The sequence below is a fragment of the Zonotrichia albicollis genome, chromosome 12 (genome assembly GCF_047830755.1).
Source record: "Zonotrichia albicollis isolate bZonAlb1 chromosome 12, bZonAlb1.hap1, whole genome shotgun sequence".
NCBI lineage: Eukaryota > Metazoa > Chordata > Aves > Passeriformes > Passerellidae > Zonotrichia > Zonotrichia albicollis.
This window is the reverse complement of record NC_133830.1, coordinates 5,957,469-5,978,968: the sequence shown is the minus strand read 5'-3', so window position 1 is coordinate 5,978,968 and position 21,500 is coordinate 5,957,469. Positions and strand designations below refer to the sequence as shown.

General features: G+C 44.4%; 1 protein-coding gene across 32 annotated transcripts in view; it reads right to left on the bottom strand.

Annotated features, from left to right (window-relative positions):
* Positions 1–21,500, bottom strand: part of MAGI1 (membrane associated guanylate kinase, WW and PDZ domain containing 1) — a 327,842-nt gene that overhangs the window by 280,106 nt on the left and 26,236 nt on the right. The window contains exon 1 of one of the 32 annotated variants that reach the window (XM_074550426.1): positions 1,978–2,748. The exons of the other annotated variants lie outside the window; for them this stretch is intronic. Within the exon in view, the coding sequence (XP_074406527.1) occupies positions 1,978–2,086 (109 nt within the window). The 5' untranslated portion in view covers positions 2,087–2,748. Of the gene's footprint in view, positions 1–1,977; positions 2,749–21,500 lie in introns of those variants that run through there. 32 annotated transcript variants of the gene reach the window in all.

Genomic DNA, 21,500 nt, shown 5'->3' with positions numbered 1-21,500 from the left:
ATTCAAACCAAAATAAACAAGAATGGCAGTCCAGTTCGAGGAAAGGGAGGATGACAGTGATGGGAGGGGGGTGTGGGGACTCCATCACGTTCACATCTGTTGCTCTCACAGCATCCCGAATGAGCAGCTCCAGAATGAAACAGAGAAGGGAAGATAAATGGGACAGCAGCAGCTTCTTGTGATCTACATCCCTGCTTGAAGTTTTCATGACTGCACTGAGAGCAGAATTTATATCCCAAAGCCATGCAATAGCCTACTGCACTGCTACTGGTTTTGACCCCTGGCCCCTGAAACCAACTCTAGCAACAGAAATAAAAAGTCCAGCTTGGAAGGGTAATGAGTGAAATAGACCCTGTGTAGTGGGTGGTTGGACAGAGGGCAGCAGAGGGGGAGAAATCACACCATCAGCAAGAGGCACTGCTTTAACTGCTCTGCAAATCCTCCAGTCAAGCAGATTCACAATTTCTTTTGCTCTTGCTTCATTACCTTCTAGTAAGAAGCTCTTCTCCAATTGCATCTTGAATATTTTTTTTTCAGGCAAATCAAGGTATTTTTCTCCCGTGGCAACTAGGAGCTAATGATCATCCCTTTTACAGAAATCTTTTATGCATCAGAAAATGTGTTGCTTGCACTCAAGCTTATATTTCCAAATACAGCTCCTTCAGCATTCCCTCTCCAGCCTCCTTTGCTGAGCCTCCCACCTCTGTGGTTCATCTCCAGACTTGCCACCATGACCATTCTCTCCCTGCTCTGCAATGCCCAGCTCCCCTTGGTGCAGCTGGAAGGGATTTTCCATTTATTTTATCTGCAGCCAGTGGGCTTGACTTTGCTCTTCCCTCTCCATGACATCCCTGGGGAACATTGATGGCAATCACTAATGACTGGCCAGCTTTCTGAGCTTGCTGAGACTGGATTTTCCTCATAATTATACTGAGAATAATTTCACCAAGTCCACCTGATGTGAATATTGGATAATATATTCTGTATTTGACAAAGTCTGTGTACGTCATCACCATTACAGCTTTGGGAGGACTGAAGCAGAGGAAGAACAGATCACGTCCACCCCTTGCAACCCTTCATCTCTCCAGCCTTGTTCTGCTCCTCTATGGCTTTTCTCACACATTCCACCTTTCTTTGCAAAAACTTCACCCAATTTAAAAGATTTCAAGTAAATAGTTTTTCCACTAGAGGGCACAAAGACAATTTCTCCTAAATAGAAACTGATGTTAGAAGGATTAATAAAATAATTACTAACATCTCATCAAAGGCATTTCAAATGCCAATAAATGAACACTCAATAAATTAAGATGTAGTTCCAGCTCCCCAGGTACTACACCACTACAAAATGTCTCATAGAGACTGAAAACCTAAAAGTCCCAAAGTGATGCTACTCTAACAAGATTTCCTATATCACACTAAGCACTTTATCCTGTGAATCCTATGCTTCCCCACTATTTCTCACTTGGCACAAACCAAAACATTAATACAGTAATGGAAACAGAAGACCTATCCTAGTATTTTTTAAGTTGAATTTAACCAAATTTAGCTTCAAATCAATGAACTTTAAAATGCTTTGGTTTCCTAGCTCAAAAGAAGTTTTATACCAGTATGTCTGTTTGCAGACACTTTTGGGCCATGGTAAGTCACTTCCCAACCTGGCCCGGGTAAATTAAAGAGATTTTGCCCTTTAGCAGTCTTCTATTCAACCAGCTCTTTCAGCTTTAAAACTTGTCTTGTAAAGTTGCTGCAGATCATATCTATGCCCATAAACACACTTCACCAGCTCCTCAATAAGGAATGGTGTAAAAACACAAACTCCATGGGAAAGCAATCAAGCCAAGCACTCGGTTACACGAATGAGCGGAACAACAGCGATAATTCCAGAACGTTGTGTTGAGAGCAGCGTGGTTCTCAAGGTCCACCAGCCTCCCCAGCCCCAGCACAGTCCCAGGCAGAGCACACCTTGCGCAGACCCACCTTGGAGGCTCCTGTGATCCCTGTGGTCCATGCATCCCATGGTGCTGAGGCGATGGGCGAGCGCGCGGTACCCCGGCCGTGCGCGGGTGTCCGCACGCAGCCCCTCCATGGCCAGCTGTCCCCGAGGAGCTGCTCCCACTGCTCCAGCCCAGGGCAGGGAGCTTTGCTCTCTGCCTGTGGGTTCCCACTGCCTGGAGGGTTTGGCTGGAGCAGAGTCAGCCCCGAGGCTTCGCTAATGGGAGAAGAGAGACAATAGCGATGCGCAGGTGCTTCCTCCCATTTAAAGTGTTTACTTGTGCAGCCCAGGCCGTGACGCTAGCGAGGATTAGATCTGCATGCTGCTCTGCAGAGTTCAAAAGGTAGCACGTAACAAAAGGAACCCTGAAATACTGCTTATTAAATTAAAGTGGTTTTTTTTCTTTTTAAACCCTGCTTCCTTTGCCAATGCCAAGTAAGAGGGTTTTTCCAAGCATACAATAACAGCGGTTTCAAATGGGAAATGATACACACTGTATCAAAACAAAACACCAATTCTAACACAAAAGCAAAGGGTTTATCAGAGTATCTCCACTGCCTAGGCAGCAGGCTCCTGTGGCATGGCAAAGACAATTTCATCAGCCAGCAGAGAAGGCCAAACTCAAGCTCTGTGCATGGTGTCAGAAAAATTAAAAAGTCCAAGAGGGAAGGAAGGGTATAGCTAAGCCACAACTGCAAGCTAAGGAAAACATCAGCCCAACAGAGCAACAAAGGCGTATTTGTTTGATGAGATAAAACAAGCAATTCAACTATATTCCACAGTAAATCATTTGGCTTAGGACTGCAACAGGGACAAAAAAAAAAAAAAAAGAAAAAGAAGGGAGCATCTGAATCTAATTTTGTTGTTCTAAGTTTACATTACATGAATCAAGATCCTTACTAGAGAAGCCAGGCACTCAAATCCACGCTTGGATCTTGTACATAGGAAGTATCAGATGTACTCAATCTCTTACAGTTCCCTCTAGTCAGTAAAGGCCCAAAGACACTCAGCACTTAACAGTAAAATAATAATAAAGGCAATAACAATAATAAAAAATGTCAAGGCACTTTTTCTAGTATGAAAATAAAATCCAGCTTCATAAACAATCATTTGTGAACATTTCAGTCCTCCCAAAAGCACCTCTCCTACTGTATGAGAAGTTTCAAATAAAGTATCATCATATTTAAGATTCTGCAACCAGAGACTGCACGTCATATTCACACAAAACTACACCTCAAAATGCTGGACACGCTAACAACAATGCCACATACGTTTTCATTCAACCCCATTCTCTTAATGTCCAAATAAACACAACTGAATCCTTTTGTGTTAGGGCTGTATTATTTAATCCTCTCCTCGTGGTTGCAGATATTTCAGATGTACTTCCATTGACTTTCCTTCTTGGTTCAAACAGACTGAGTGGGATTTGCACTTCCATCTTCTGAGATCTGGTGGGATGATTGCTCAGAGAGTGTCAGATCATCAGTGAAGCTAGAAATGACAATTTAAATCCCTCTCTGTGCTGCTCAATCATAGGCATTTGCCAGGAGATAAGTGACAAGTGCTGCTTTCATTGATGCCAGTGACAGAGTCATGCAATGGCTTCAAATTAGCAGGTTAACAATTTTAGAGCTGCTTCTGTGCAGCCCAGCAATGCTGAGTCCAGCTTACCAGACTTTTCTCCTTGAAGTAACATGAGGACATGGGCAGAGGTGTGCTAAGAACAGCTGCAGCAACACATGAACTCATCTATTGACTAACAAGCTTGGATCAAACCCGTTTTACCTGTGCTGGAGCAGTCTGTCAGCACACTCAGCCCCATTCACCCTCCCTCACCCCAAACAGCACTGCCAAGCACCAGGTGGGCTTCATAACCTCAAACCACCTTGTCTGCTCTGCACACAAATCTCTGCCAAGCAAAGGACAAACCAGCATCTACAGGCAGCTCCAAGTTATCAACAAAAACAAGGGCAAGGCACTGTGTGCAGTGTGTTCTCAGGGATGAACTCAAATCCAGGGGAACTGCTGGGAAATCCCTGCCCCAAATCATTCAGCATCACTGTGAGCAACCCAGGCTGCTCCACCACACCTGCAGAGACCACAGACCCTGTGACAGCACTCCTGTGTCTCTTTTATTGGCAGCTTTAGTCTCTAGTCTTGCTGGACACCAGCAATGCATATATTTTATTTTTATGGCTTTCATTCCACTGCTCCTTGCAGTTCCTGAAGCGACACAAGATGCCATTTATTTAGAGGAGATCCACGTGAAAAACAATTTAATGCACATTCCCTGAAAGAATATCAGAACATAAACAGGTGAAAGTAACTTCATTTACCAGGGGAGGCTTATGGATGCTCAGAGGCAGAGATTTATTACACACTGCCTTGGGCAAGTGGAAGGACAGCGAGAGGAGAGATGGATTTCTGGCTGTAGAGCATCGTAAATGCCAACCCCCAAATGAGTCTTTACAAGATCTATTGCTCATACTCGCTCTGAAGCTGCAGGAAGGGGGTGGCCAGGGGTTCAGGCCACTGCTGAGGACCCTCAGCATCCTCCAGGACAAGGATGCAAGTGAAGGGCTTGTCCCAGCAGGAAAGCTGCCCTCTCCCAGAGCTGCTGCTGGGCACCCTGTGCTGGGGCATCAATCCTGCGTGGTTCAGTGTGAGAATGGGATTAGGTGGGATAAACCGGGGAGAACGTTAGGAAAGCCTTTCCAGAGTTCTTAGTAAGGCAGAAGAGGACAAATAATACAAGTTACAAATAATAACTTACAAATAATTACTAAAAACAAACACATCCGTGGGGAAACACTTCCTCAAAATCCTGAGTTTTTTGTTTGTTTGTTTTAAATGGCTGAGAATAGAAGAAACAATTCACCCCCAGAGGACTGCAGTCTGAAAGAGCTGAATCCTGCAAGCAGCAACTCACAGAAGCTGGAAGCCAACACAGCTGGAATTAGCAAAAAGAACAAATGAAAGGTTTCCATCGAGGCAAATGGGGCTTTTGAGCAGCACAGCAATAACATGATGTTCAAAACTTTGCTGCATGGCTTTTATGATTCCTCCCAGCAGCGTGCAACAAAACATACCTGAGCTGTAATCAATTTCTTACAGCCTTATATAAACATTACAGGAATTTTGTCCTCTGTAATAGTTCTTGCTCTCAAGGCTGCAATAAATAAATCAGCTACAACCCTGCTGCCACTGTCTTCTATCTCACTGTCTCAAGTCACTGCCTTTATTTATTTTCAGCTACCAGTCTAACCACTTCCAGCTTCAACAAACATTTTAAACGTAACTTGTAGCTAAATTCCAGGCAGAATGCAGCATTCTACATTCAAAGGGAAGGAGTGGAAAAACCATTTTCCTCTGTTATCACTATCTTCCTTTCATCTCAGATCCCTCTCCAGCCATCAGGGAAGGGAATTCCAGCAGCAAATCTCTCAAACAACGACTCAGAGAGATTTGGGACTGGAAAGCTGTGGACACATTGACTGTGAACACTGGGCCTTGCATGTAGTTGGCAAATCCCTTGTCCAGCATCACCCCAGTGCCTGAGGACAGCTCTGGTTACTTCTTCTGGAGGCAGGAGAGGACCAGAAAGGGCAGGAGGGGCACGTGCCAATAATCATCCACCTTCTGAAGGGAAAGACCTTCCAGGAGATGAGTTGCTCCCTCCAGCCTGTCCTCAGCCCCTGCCCAAAGCACCTCCTGCAGCAGATCCAGGTGTGTTTTAGGGATACCTGAGAGGGGAATTGCCTGGGCTCACCCCAGGGTCAGGACTTGAGGCAACACCTGAACTGGCCCACAGCCATTCAGAGAGCTCTGTGTCACTTGGGCACTGAACTGCCTTGCTTCAGGGCTTCATTCTGTCCATGAGTAAAGGCCAGAGGTTGTCAGAAAATGTGTCCTCCCATTCCACAGTTCTGTCCCAAGGAACAGCAGCAGGAATTGCTTCAGGAGGAATCCCAGAGGAGGACAAGTGCATGGCAGTACTTCCCCAAAGAGTACTGCACCAGAGAGGCTGTGCCTCAAGGACCAGCACAGCCAAAAATGTTATCTTGGTATAGCCCTGGATGGATTTCTCCAGATCATTCTCTTCCTCTGTTTCACCAGTGAATGGCAAATTCACCCCAGCACCATGATAAAGCACAGGGGAAGGTGGAGAATGGGGGGAGAGGGGACACCTGAGCCAACTTCAAGGGTTTTGCATCCTTTGAGCACTTCACTCATACATAATTGAGAGAAAGGGCTGTATGTCTGGACTACAAGAAAGTAGATTTTTCTTTTTTTTTCCTGCTACCAGCCCCATCACGTGAGGGATGCTGTCATACGATAGCCTTGGGGGAGGTTTGCAAACTTGGACAATTTACTGAGAAGCAAAGTAAACTACTACTGACAGCAAGTGGACCAGAGCCCAGATCCCTGAGAGGTTCTGACAATGGGAGGACTCAGGAAAAATAATCCAGCCTTGACCTCGCACTGGGGGAGGCCCAGAGAAGCACATGCATGTATTTTATTTCACACTAACCTCTGCTTGACCAGTTATGCAAATAAATCTCTGCTTGTCCTAAGTACACTGCTAGACACTGAGGGAGGATTTGGGAGAATTCACAATAAAGCCAGACCTGCTGATCACTGCATTGCGACTGAACTTCTCAAGAAATGAAGTATTAAGCAGGAAAGAGTGGCACATACAGCCCATAAAACAAGGGAAACTGCAGCCAAAAAAAGAAATCCAAGCTCAGAAGAGAAAAAAAGAAAAAAGTACTTAAGAATCTGATAGATGATCAGGATCACTTCAGCTCCCTGCAGGCAGAGCAGCAGTATCTGGTCCCTGGAGAACACACCCCAAGGCAGTGAGAGCCATGGGAGCAGAGTGTCACTGCAGGGACCCACAGGAACCAGCCACACCTGCTGCTGTGGGCAGCACAGGCACCTGGAGCCTGGGGCGGGGAAGCTCCACGTGCACACCCTGCACAAACACAAAAAAGAACAAACCAAGATGTGTCTGAGGTGGTTTTGACACCTCCCTCAGTGCAGGAGGGATCTGGCACCCCATTTTCCAGCAGCACACATGCTGCAGTGCTGGCAGCAGCTGATGCTCCTGTGCTGCTCCCCTTGGAGCAGAGGGTCCCCAGGGCAGGGGCTGCAGCATCACCAAGAGATTTACCCCACTGATCACAGTCCATTCTGCAGGGCTCTGTTACAGAGACTGCTGTCATGAACATGGCACAGTTAAACCTGAATTCAGCTTTCCCCTGGCTTCAATCAGTGTTGCTCAGTCACTCACCCACCACTAAACTCCTCAGCACCAGCTCAGTTCAGGCCTGGCAGGATTCAGCTGAGTTTGGTGTGAGCCCTCTCATTTTCTAATTATTGTGGTTATTGCACAGCAGAATTCTTCTAACATGGCAACACTTCAGAACTCCATGGGCAAGAAGCTTCCAGAGATCACCACAGTGACTGCTGAGGGGCTCATTGCCAGGACCCAGCACATCCCTCTGGCTGTCCTGAGCAGCCAAGAGCTCCACCAGGGGTCTCAGGGACCCTGGCACAGAGCCCAAAACACCTGTGGGTTTGGTTATGACCCATGGAGCAAATTACCAGCTTTGTATGAAGATCAGCAGGCCACAACAGTTTAGGCAGAATAATAGTGAAGTTATCACAGGATGGAAAAGCAGATTTTAGAGTTTCTGGTATGAGGGTTCAAGAGACAAATGGAGGGATCTGGGCGTGTCCAGCTCTTCTTAACCTCCATCTTCTGCTGTGATGGTGGCACTCACAGATTGGTTTAGAGTAGAATTCACCTGAAAACCCTTGTGACCACTGTCACACAGTGAAAAGTAAAGAAAAATTTCAGACTGCCTGAGCCATCCCCACTTGGAGGCTCACCTGCCCCTAGCAGCTCTCCTGCCCACTGAGATGGCCAAGGTTTGACCCAAGGTCTGACCCAAGGTTTCCATGGGGGAGGTTCAGCTCAGGCCCCTGTGGCACGAGAAGCTGCAAGCCAGCAATGCAGAGGAGAGGGAGTCACTGCTTCAGTGCACTGATCCATACAGACAGCAAGAGGCTGGGGAAGGGGAAAAAAAATGCACTAAAAATTCTTCTGACAGGGTGAAAAATGAAAGCAAAGTGAAACACAGCTCAATCTGTCAAAACAAAATCACAGCAAGCCCACTGAAAGGAAAAAAAAACCAACCACACAGCTCAGCTCACACTTTCTAGTAGGCAATAACTGGTACATTTGTTTTCCTGAAGATGAGAGGGTGAGTTAAGTTTGCTAGACAACACTGAACAGATTTGAAAGGTAATCATGACAGCAGCACAAATGATCAGATTTCCCAGGGACATTCAGGACTTGCTGTCTCCCACCTTGCCACTCAACAGAAGCATTTACAGCTGCACTGCTGAACTGAGGGATGCACTCCAAAGAGGCTGATCCAGACAGGCTCTGCCCTGTCCCTCTGATTCATCATTCAAGGAGGAGGAAAGATGAAGCTTTTAGCAGAAAAAAGCCCCAAATTGGCATGGCAAAAGGTCCCATACAGAGCATTTTTGATCAGGGCAGCAAAGGCCAAGCTAATATTCAGGCTATAGAGAAACCATTAACCTGGAGAGAGAGTCCTAACAATGTTACCCAGAGAGTATTTTGAATAGTGAGACAGTCTGTAATTAGCTTAGGTGGCCCAACCTAATTATTCATGGCCTGAGGAAGCATCTCCCACTGCAAGAAGCACAAGATACATATTTATAGTTCTTTCCTGATAAGCTCATTAAAGGTTTCAGAGAGGAATGACCACAGCATTTGACTGTTTTGTTATAAGCTGGAGATGCAAACAGTAATGAGTGAGCAAGCCAGGAGAACAAAGGCAGGGGCTGCACTGGGCTCCAAGTAGAGGGAAAAAAATCATAGAAAAGCACAGAAAAGCCTTCAAACAAAGATTCTGTTACGCTCCGATGTGAAACTGCCATTTGAAGCTTCATTTCGAAATGGATGATTATACACATGCCTTTTTTCTATAAATGTATGAACAAGCTTTGCAATAAACCTCATTTTAACAAGGCCTTGAGCATTACCAACAGGAAATAATATACTGGAAACAGTTAATATAGATGTACAACACCTCATATGTATTGCATTTGCACATTAAAAAACTTAAACCCAATCTTCCAAATAATTCTGTATAATATAAAAATCATAATTTCTTAATGTTTCCATTCCAGCAGACCTTTGCCTACTCAGACCTTTCTCAGCCTGAGCTGGGTTGCAGGTGCACACAGAAATCAAACTGGGATCTGGCACAGGATAGATATGAAGACAAAACACATTTTTTTTAGGTTTCCTTTTTCTGTTTCTCTTTTATTTTTTTAGGGCATCTTCTAACCTAAGACTCCCCAGCAAACACAGCTTTTCCAATTGCAGCTGCAATGTTTTACCCTCCCCTCTTTACCTCTCTGTTTGTTGCAGGAGCTGAAATTCTACCACTTGTTCTGTTATAGGAATTCTCTTCCCTTTCCCTCAAAGTTTTCCCCTTCATTAGAAATTAACTCTTCCCTGTTATACATCAACTTTCTCATAGCCAAGTGTCATATTCCCATGACATCCCTACACAAAGGCAAGAGCATCAAGTCATCCCTGGTGTCCCACATCACAATTCTGGTGTCACACTATTTGTGCTTTGTTGGCTACTAAAAACCCAGCACGTTTTTCCACAGAAACTCAGTCCTGCAAAATAGCTCTCAAAACGGAGGAAGAAAAACTGGAGGATAAAACTCCTTGATAAATACACAGAAATTTCCTCATCCTTTTGTAAAAAGTAACTGGAAGTGATGTGCAGTTTACCAGGGTGAAATCTGGGAACTGCCAGTGGCAGTGGGAGGCTGGGCTGAGCTCTTTGTCCAAAAGGAATCCAAACTGACCCAAACACAGGTCTGTGTGGCAGCAGGTGTGAAATTGGCACCTCAGCAGTATTTTCTGTCCCAAATGCTCACAGGGTTTCAGCCCACCCAAGCTGAGCAGCCTGGATGAAATCTGGGTACAAGGCGCATGAGCAGAGGCTAAATATGGAGCATTTCAACTTGCAAAGCTGGAGCTTCTCACACAAAATTAAAGCACTTACTAGCATGTGTACATTGACAGATAGCAAATTGCAACAAGAATAATGGGACAGCAAGGGAAAAAAAGAAGCAAATTAACAAAATAAAGCTGATTCTGATGGCATGAAATTCTTGTAACTCCTAGATTAGCTTGTATTCCATTTATCATCACTCTGGGTTTTGGTTTTGTTTCCTTTAATTCTAGGGAGGTCTTTTGAGAAACATGGCATTTCTTCCCTCTCTAGAAAAGAAAAACCTCATCTGCACTGCATAGTTTTAAGATTAACAATCCAAGGTCAAGCTCTTGAAAGGCATTGTAGTGGTGAATTATTTTTCTAAACCACATTTCAGTGAAGGAGGAATTTCATCTTGACTTAGGATATTTGTTTTTAATCTAGGTAGGTTCTGGGGGTTTTTTTTGGCTTCTTAAACAATATCAACCAATTAGAACTCCAAGGCTTGATAAAATCAGCACCCTTCAGGTTAATGCTGATTACCAAAATGACAAAGATCAAGGGCTACAAAAGAAAAAAAGAAAACACCACAAAAACCAACAACAACACACCTCAGGATGGACCCAAATGATGCATAAATATTGTTCTATTTTTGTTCTGTCAAAAAGAAAAAAGAAAGCCAAAGCCAGCAGTGCCTAAAAATAGTACCTGAGCAAAGGGAGGACTGAATTAGTGAGACAGACCTTGCTTGGCCAAAATATCCCTTCAGAAATCAGGAGGGGAAAATCACAGACCTCCTTGCTGTGGGAGGCAATTAATGCTGGCTAGGATAATCTCTTCTGGCTCCACAGCATGTGCAGATGAGGACATTTACACAGATGGTTATGCCAATAGAGGATTAAAGGAGCATTTAGCCCAAGTGTGACGGGAGAGGAGGAGATGGTCCAGCTACAACAGCAAGGCAGAGTCTAGAAAAGGTGGAAAGGAAGAAGGGAGGGAAAAATAAATGAAATCCCAGTATCTTTCAAGTGATAAGGATTCCCTATGAGATGCAAATAAACCCATTTTCCTACTGTCTCCAAGTAGCTCAGAACCAGACTGAGCTCAAGACTGAAAATCCAGAACCTTGTGTTTACACTTTGGAAAAGAAACCTGGCTGGACTAATTCCTCCAGAAACTGCTGATCTCTGCAAGCTCCAAGGACATGTAAAGAAACTTTAAAGTGGGAGAGCCACAGAAGAGGGGTGTTTGTTTTTAAAAGCTGTTCCCAGGCTGAAACCCTGGATCCAGGAGTGAGGCTAATGTACACAGAGGTGTTTACAAGGCTCCCAATGAAGATTTTATAAACGGAAGAGCTGAACTGCAGCCTTGAGAGTTGGGAGCATGTTACCACACTCTTCCTGTCTCCAGAGGTGACCCATCTCTTCATGTCATTTCAGCCTCGCACACAAATGTTAATTTAGGACCAGTGACTCATGATTCCTGTTTTCCAGAACATTCAAACCAATATTGCAAGGAAACCTGTTGTGGTTTTTTTCTCCCCCCCATAGGCTGAGTGGCTGGGTAAGAACAGGAAAGGCAGGAAGAAGTAAAAAATGGAGCAAAAAGTGGATAAACAGCTCTGTTAACCTCTCCTGAGCCTTCACAAGGGATGAGCTGCAGAAGGTGCCCCCTGCACAGGGCACAGAGTGTGCAAAGGCTTGGCATCAAAAGGCCAAGAGCTTATTGAAAATGCAGATGAAGGCTAGTGGATGTGGAGCAAATTAAGGACGAACAGACCCAAACATCCAAACTTCAACATCCCAGATGCACCATCCCACACTCAGCCCCTTCCAGGAGCTGCACCATGCTCCCTGGCTGCTGTGGGCTCAGGAGAAGAACATTGGAAGTTTTTATTAGTTCCAAAAAACAAGTATATAAAACTGCTTTGCTCCACTAGCACTGAAACTTTCCATATGGGGGAAGAAAGAGGAGAAAACAACATCAACAAAAGGCAGCTGATCACTAGAATAGGCTGGGGGCACAGCAGTGTGGTTATCTCCAGCAGAACAAAAGCTCTCCCCAGTGGGTCCCAGCCTGCAGAGCAGTCCCAAGGAGCACTTTGCTGCAGCAGAAGCAAGGACCTGCTGCAGATACCAAAAACTCCTGACACCTCCCAAAGCTGCCATTTGCAGGAGGCCAGGCTTGGCTCCAGCTCTGTTTGCACATCGCTGCCGAGGCTGAAAGGTTTTCAAACCCTCTCATTAATTAAAACAATGCAAAAACACCAGGGCCCTGCAGGTGGAAACCCATCCCACAGGCCCATGCAGGTGCCCGGGTGTGCAGCCTCAGTCCCTCTCTACCAGGACCACGATCCTCACAAAGAACAATGTGAAAATGCAGATTATGCAGGATAAGGTGAGGTGGGACCACATCACACACCACAGTTTGTGGGGACACCAAGGGCCACCTTCCCCATGCCCTGGGCATTTCACAGCTCTGTGTCCTGCTCCTGCAGGTGCAACCTTGGGGAATTAATCCCAAGGGATGTATCAGCCATCCATCAGAAAACAAACAGATGAAGTGATAAAATTACCAACTCACATAAAGCTACAGCCAGCCTGCACTGCTGGCAGAGAAGAAAGCACAAAAACATTCAAGGCACCTTCAAGGACCTCCCATCAGCTGTTTTTCCTTTCTGAGGAGTGTCACCTTTTCTGAAGACATTGCAGAGGCTGCAATTCCAACCAACAGTGACATGACTTCATTTCCTTTGGAAAACAACAGCTCTGCCAGCCCCTCCTTCCCTTGTCCTGCACTCTCATGAGCAAAGTGCTCAGATCTCCAGGAAGGGGGTAAGGTCAGGAGCAAATGCCTGAATTGCTCCCAGATTAGCAGCCCAGAGGGAGCAATTCCAACAGAAAGCATTTATAATATTCTTGGTATTAAATGCTTTTGGCCAAGATGAAATTTGTTAAAGTTGCACTTTTTGTTTCTTCGAAGCTCTGAAGTAATTTCTTTCCCCAAAAGCTGCCTCCACAAGCTGAATCTGTGGGAAAATGGAGATTTCACACACAGAAACCAGCACAGCTAAATAATAAGCTCAGGCAATTGCTCAGATTTTGAAGCTTGATCTATTACTCCCCACAGAAGCAAAGCAACCACATAGAAAAGCAAATTGTTGCCCCAAAACTGATGTGTCACCCTAATTTCCTGAGATCAATCCCATGTCAGTCAAACCCTTTTCTAAAAACAAATAGAAAAAGTGAATGTACAATCAAGCAAACATCTAAAAAACCCTTGACTGCAATTTGGCTGGACAGGAGCTTTATGAAGAGCAGCTGGTTTATACCCAACATTTCTGAATTCTTTTATTGGGATCCAAGAGTTCTTAGATAAGGTTGACAGGCCCCCATTAAATCACTGAATATTAACTATCCCATTTATTACATTTTGCCCTTCCCCTTCTTCCCAGCTCAAATCAGTATTTTCTGCTTTCTTTTTTGTGCTTTTTTATTTCCCAACTTCCCTGATCCTCCACACAATGAATTTCTATACCAATATTGGATGGGGAGCACCTCATCTATTAAAATGCCATTGGTGCCAGCTCTGTAGGTGATGACTTCAGAGAGGAAACAACATTGCTGCTCTTTTTATTCCTTCCTCTCCCTCCACAGCTTCACATTTTCTCACAAGGAAAAGGGCACTGTGCTCTCAGACTGGAACTGATAAAAACCACTATGGAGAAAAGAAAGGCCTCAGGGCTGAATGAACCAATTCTAACCCCTGCAGGAAAACACTGTTTTCTAAAATCAAGAACAGTGCAGTACCTGGGGAGGATCCTGGATGAAAGAAAAAAAAAATCACAGCTCTTGGTTTGCCTTTTTTTTTTTTGGTGCCAGCTGGAATTCAACCCACTTTCATCCACCAAGTTTTTATCATCTAATGCTACAAAAAACTCTAAAGAAATCACAGTCCAAAAGCATGTTTAAACCCCAGGAAAGCCTGGCTTGACAATGCTCCCAATCTTTATAAATGAAAGAAGAGCCATCAAGCCTTGGACAACTGCTGATAGGGAAGTGTGGGAGAATTCAGGACATCCATGGGCTGCCTGATAGTCCTTGGCTGAAAACTGAGAAATATTCCCGGGGCAGTGATTTCATGCAGAAGCACAGCAGTATGATGATTGATGGCCACATAAAACCCATAAAGACAAAGATATTTTAAATATTTAAAGATTATTATTTTTTAAACTGTTCAGCAGAGCTTCCCACCCAGGAACAGATATCCCCCAGCACTCCTGCAGTGCCTAATTATGTATTTTTGGCTAGGTGGAAACCATGGTCTGAACACAGATGGATAACAATTATAGAATCACAGAAAAGCCTGGGCTGGAAAAGACCTGAAAGATTATTTGGTTCCAACAATTGACCAAAAAGCTCCAGAAACAGTGGGGAAATGGAGGAATCCCCTTTTTATATATCCCTTCCTTTTACAAGCCTTTGATGCTCTGATATTTCATGCTAAACATCTCTGCTGGCAGGGAGAGCATCCTGATGGAGCAGGGGAGGCTCAGGGTGGAGCAGTGACAGCAATTCCTCCTGATGTGCTTCAGAAAAAGCATCTTCTGCCCAAAGCCAAACTTTATATTGATTTATTTCCTGAAACATGAAGATATATCCCATCCAATATTCTTAGTTTCAGAGGGCTGGGTTTTGTTTTGGGTGGAGTTTTGCCTTAAATCTCTGTTGCTCCAACAGTTCATGTATATTTAATTACTGGCATCGTCGCAGACATTGAATTTTGGCCCTCAGTAACAGCCCATGGCAAGCAGCTCTGTGAATTAACAAGGGGGAAACCATTCCCTGTTTCCTTTGGAGTGCAATGTTAGAGCTGCATAGCTAAATTCCCAGAGGCCAGGAAATGAAAACATTAAATATTCTAATAACATCACTAAAGAAGTCATGTTTTACATATATGTCATTCCAATGAAATATTTTTCCTGTTTAATCATTTAGTGTTAATGCAACGCATGCTGGTGTTAAAGGTTCACACACAAAAAAAAGAGAAAGCAAGGATCTCACATGGGAATCCCATCCAGGATATAACCAGGCAACCACTACTGCAGACGCTGAAATTTCACATTTTCTAATTTTGTTGATTCTAACTAGACACACTTAATGGCACAGTAATTATATAAATTACCTGGAACACATAACACTGCATTTATACATAATAAATGAACTGTTGCAGAGGAAATGCCAAGGAAATGTAACTAAATTTTATTCACTTTCATTCCTTAATAGAAAAGAATCAAAGGCCATGTAACTGCAGCAAGATAATAAACAAAACCACTTTCTGTAAGAAACTTCTTCCCACAGATCCTTCCTTAAATCTTGGCAATTAAGACATTTCCAAGAGGTTGGGGACTGCAAACCAACAGGTTCATCTCTCCTGAAATATCTCCTGACTCACAAAAAATTCAAATCCCCACTCTGAGATGCCCAAAGTCTTGGGCAGCCTCAGCTGAAGCTGCCAGATGAACAGGACCATCCCTATGCACTGTTAAAAAAGTGAAAGGGAAAAGGAAATTTCCCATTTAAGAGCTGCCACACAAAATGAAACAACAACCTTCAATTTCATTTCGTTCCAAAGGAGCTCTCCTGACACAAGGCAAGGACAGATGCAGAATGGCTGAGGTTGTCTGGCAGCAGACACTTGGTCCAGAGCTGTGAGAGTTTACACAAATATGTTCAACTCAGAACAAGATTTCTCAAGGGTGACACAGATGCCCAGGCAATAATCGAGCAGATGCTGGTGTGATGGTCTTGAATTTCTGTGGCTTTTTAGGAGAGGGATGAGGTAAAGAGCGATGAAGGTGGAAGAGAATTGAAACACCTCAAAAAAAGGTGAGAACAAGACTCACCTCCCAGCATTTCTGCCCAGAGCACCAGACACACACAGACATCTCATCCCCTGCACCCTCTTGCTGCAGACACATGTCCATTTTTTACATTTTTGCCTTAGTCTACAGGAAAACTGCTCCAATTTTCCAACAAGCACTTTGCAGCTGCTCCCAAAGCACCCACAGCAGAGCCCTGTCTCGACAGAAGGTGGGCTCAATCTGCTTGGTAAAATCTTGTCTGGGCCAAGCATCCTCCAAAAAAGCAAGGTTTGGAGTGACTGGCATTACTGGGGCCCCCTTGCACAAAAACTGTTTGTATTTTACATTTGCTTGACAGTAAAATACCCAGTATTGTTGGGTTTCTGCCAGACCACTGGAACAGAGCCCTTTGCTGGAGCAAAAGCTGCCCTGAACACACAACTGAGATGGGGTTCCCATGTTATGCAGCACCACAGCTCTTCAATTCTTCAACCCATTCCTCCCAGTGAGATTTCAAAAGCAATTGCAGCCTAAAAGATGCTTCCAGCTCTTTTTTTTCTTTATTTTAAGAAATGAAACCTCTAAAAGGCCAGCAAATCACTTATGGGAAAGCACAGACTTGAAATACATACACATATTCAAGAAAAATTAAACCATAGGCTTCCACTTCAGCCAGAAGAACAAAGCATCTAACCTCAGTCTTCAAAGACAAGGAAATTCAGAAACAACACTGTCTCTCCTCTTACTCATCCCTACTGTGCTGAGTTGTTACAATCCATGCAGGCCACCCAAAATTAAAGAGACCTCCAGAAAAAATTTCAGCTCCAAAGGGATATGTTAAAAACCAGCCCAAGGCAGGTTATGTGGTTGAAATGAAATGCTCAGCATCCATCAAGAGTGTTGTATATGCCACTCCTGAATTGCAACAGCCACACTCATGTGGTTACAATTTACAAATTAGCACTAGGTAAAGTAAGAATTTCCTCACACCTTGAAATCTGAAATAGCAGCAATTTTTCCCACAGTCAGCTTCAGCACTCGGTACATTTCCTCCTGGTGAGAGTGTTTGGCCAGTATTTAAGCTCTCAGCTCTGTTCCCCTTCCCTTTGGTGGCAGTCTGATGTGCACTGAGACCAAAATTGTCACTGGGGGGGTGGAGACAGCAATCCTGGCTCTGTCTGACCCATTCCTGTGGTGTTTGTGATCTGTCAAATGTTGGTGCAGCCACGCACAAAGGCAAGGTGCAGAGCAGGCAGGGAAAGCAGCTCAGCAAACAGGGACAGCAACACCAGGGCAGCCAGCACAAGGGGCAGCACGAGACAGGATCACACCTCTAGGGAAGCACATAAACCCTTCTTTCTCATGGCAAGCCCCAAACCCATTGCTTGGGGGCAATGCCCTCTCATCCCTTCCCTGCTGGGAGCAGGGAATGACTCAGGACTGCTCAGAGCAGGGCATTAATTACAGCTCTCCCAGTCATGTCTGCAGGGCATTTCCCAAGCTCACTCAGGTACATCCATGGGAGAGAGACCTCAGTGTGGACACAGCAGGAAGGTGTTTTCAGCCACATCATCTGGGAAAAGCAAAAACACAAACCAAGCCCTCTGACTGAAGCCTCCCTCCAGCAAACCCAGGTCAGGAACTGCCATCTCTTGCTGTCTGTGCAGAATGATCAAATTCCCCTCAGAATTTATACAGGGCTGCTTGGGCACAAAACCAGAGCCACACAGCTTCCCCCAGGACTCAAGATGATGTAAACCCCATCAGCTTATTGGGACAAAACAAAAAACATCCCCTAAACTCAACCTGCACGAATCCCCACCCCACAGACTGGCCTGACCCATTCATGTTGTCATCCCAGGACACCCTCCCTTCATCTTCCCATGGAAAGGGACATCTCCAGCCACCACAGACCTGTGACCTAGTACATATGGGCCCAGTCCCCAAAAAATGGCTTTTCACATTGTAAAATACCATCTGACCAGGAGACCCTACAGTTTTATCATCCTCACTTACTTCCCACCACACAAGATCCTCACCTCAAGGTAATATTTAATTATTTAAGCACTTCTGTAGCTTGATTCCAGGGGTTTGTGCACATCACTCAGGCTGTCTGCTGACATTTGCAAGCAAAATGCTGAAGTGCTGCTGGAACTTGCACTGATTTGTAATGAAATGGCTTTGAACCAACATTTTCATCAAAGGTGATTCTGCCTCACCCTTTTGCTAAACACAAAGTGGTTTCCCTGTTGGGAAAGATAATGAATACTAGAAATAAGAACAGTTTTGAACAGCAACAAAGCAGAAAACCTGGAAATCACCTGAGGAAATCAACTTTTCATCCCTATCAGATTTGAACTGTTGGATAACAATCTTTATCCAACAAAACAGTGCTAATTTCTCATGCCCATCTCAAGGATGACCACAATGTTTTATAGATGATCAGCTGGTTTATGCCCAGAGCTGAGCTAAACATTGCCCTGAGCAGCTACTGGTGACCCCTCAGCAGCTCTTGGCACCAGAAGCATCTCTTCTTGGCAGAGATGGAGATGTAAATTACAAATATATTCATACTTACACACACTTAACTCCATCAACAGTCCCTCCTGCACATAACAGTGCCCCAGAGCAGAAACAACCCTGCTTCACAAACACTACAAGAACATGACTTTCCCCTGTGAGAGAGGCAAAGAAACACCTGCAAACATTAAAAAAAAATATTTCACACAAAATTTATACTGAGCTTGCCAGCTACTACGAATGGTTTTTCAGAGAAGTGGTGTTTACAAGGCTAGCCAAGAACTTCTGAGTAAACCCTGTAAGTCAATTAAATACTGCTCTGACACAGAGCCATAGATCATCCAGTGCTCAAAGAGTAGAACTGTGATTTAGTCAAAGGCAGCAATCTGGTGGTAAATACATCACTGTGTCCTGGCAGACAACTGACTGCTATCATTAGAAAACATGTGTTCCACCAATTACAAAAATTAATTATAAAGCCATGTCGGGTCACTGGGTGGGAAAATAATTATTTCACTTCACAGCATTAAATGAGAGACAGTGCCCCACCTTCACCAGTATGCAAATTGCAATGGATTGCTTGGGACTAGCTCAGCTACCTCCAATGCTGGCAGGTGCCCAACCTAACCCAATATAGTCCTCAGGTGAGATGGATGAACAGCACTTTGTGAGAATCCAGTTTGGCAACAAAGGAAATGCAGCAGAGGAAGAAGGATGGGGAAGAAAAGAAAAAAATGTAGACCCAGTGAAAAGTTCTGTAGCAATATTTCTAATTAATAAGGAGTCAAAATTTTAAATATAACAAACAGTTCCTGAGCTAGGGAGAGACTGATAATATCAACACTTGCTCTGAGCCAGGGCCATGTGTGCTGATGGGATACAAAAAAAAAAAATCTTTGAAAACTGCTGCAAATGGAAATTCTGCTGGAAGACCATCACTTATGTATTTGGGAAGAGGCTGGTTTATTTCTTTTCTTCACTACTGAATTTTGGTAAAGTGAAGGAACTAGGAAAAACTTTGGCAAAATTTTGCCATGCTGTTATGACTTCAGAAAAACAGCACTATTTATTTCTGGGGTAAGATTCCCAAATGTCCCTGTCCAGGAAGGATTTTGCAGCTCCTCTGATCAACCAGGAGCTGAGATACCAGACTGCTTCCAGCTCAACAAGCATTTTGTCTAAGGTTCAGCTGTGCTTACACACCAGAAAAATTAGGAAGACTACAGAGATTTCTGTAGAAAACCTATTTTTTAAATATTATTAATATTTTTATATTTTTTGTTTCAATAGAAAAAATTATCTATCTATCTATCTATCTATATCTTTATCAATCTCTCTCTCTCTCTCTCTATATATATATATATATCCTATCTTCCAAATGGCAATTACCCTTCTCCAAACTAAAGCCTGCTGCCATTTACAGGTAGGTAACCTCTCTTCTCCCCCAGATTTACCAGGAATGCAGCTGATGAGGTGCCCACTCCCATGTGATAACTTTGTTTTCCCCAGGTTTTGGGTGCTGTCCTTGGAGCAGCCCTCCAGACTTTTTAAATTGCCTCTGCAACATGAAAGGACAAATCTAGGTTCTGTAAGACACCTTCATCTTCCCTCTAGAGCATGTACCTACAAAAAGCATTGCACATTGACAAGAACACACATTCATTTTAAAGATCTAGTGAAGAAACTGGATAAAACAAAAAATATAAAAAACCAAGCCCCAGACAGTGCTACACACCTGCAGCCCTGAGACACAATTTATTACATTTGAGGCAGCTGCGCACGTTGAACCTTCTTTTGCTTTGGAGACTTGCATCACAGCTACCTTCACTTTGACAAACATTTCCTCATAAAGCTGGCTCCTGAGGAACAGGATAGAGATTTCATACAGTATCTGTGTGTGTGTATAAAAACAATAATGCATTTCCATATGACACCAGCTGACATTTCCTTATCAATGCAAACAGCCCTGCCCTGCCGCTCCCTGAGGCTACATGCTGATGGGAGTGCTGGGAGCTGGGGCTGTGAGGAGTCTCACACCCAGACCACCCTGACGCTCAAGTAAATTCACTTCACCACTGCAAACCCCAGGCTTTTTCTAGGTTAATTCTTGAGCTTCTGCTCTGACCTGGCTCTGGTGGGCCAGGGGCATTGATAATTTCCCACTCCACATTCTGCTGCTCTGCCCAACAGACCCCTTGCACCAAAGGATGATCCTGTTGTAGATATTTGGATCAATTTGAACCTCAAAGCACAGCAGGTTAAAAATCTTCTGCCTCAAAAACCATAGAAATAAAATGATGTTATGCACATCCTCCCTGTTAAAAGCTGCGAGAGATGATAAAACATTTCCCCTTTAGGACAAGGGGAAATGGCCTCAAGGTGTGCCAGGGGAAGCTCAGGTTATATATCAGGAAAAATTCTTCATTGAAAGAATGGTCGAGCATTGGAACAGGCTGCCCAGGGAAGTTGTGGAGTCACCATCCCTGAAAGTGTTAAAAAAGGAGGAGACATGGCACTTCAGGACAGACTTGGTGGCCATGGTGATGTCTGTTTGAAGGTTGGCCTTGATCATCTTGGAGGACTTTTCCAACGTTAATGATTCTGTGATTCCAGACCAACTCTGTTTGCTTTGCAATGGTTAATACACCCCACACAAGCACTCTCACATAATCATGCAAGTTAAATCAAATAAACCAGAGGCGCTTCCAAGCCCTGACACAGCCCAGAGGCCTCCAGGCCCTAGGCAGCCTTAGGGGCAGCGTTCTCCATTTTGCAGAGCTGCAGGGAGCTCTGGACAAACCCCCTCATGTCCTGCTGCAGCTGCAGGGATGGGAGCTGTCTCTGCTCTCTGCCTCTGGCCTTGAGACAAACTTGCCCAGCCTCATGTCACAGCACAGCTCTCCCACTCCAGGCAACACTGGGGAGGGCTGAGCTGCTCCAGAGGCCCTTGGCAGCCCTGTTTTACAGCCTTGCTCAGGTTTCTCCTCAGTGCCTGCTTCTGAACTGCTGACACTGCAGGGAAAAGGCAGAATTCAAAGTGTCCCTGTGTGCAGCACAGCTGGACAGTGCT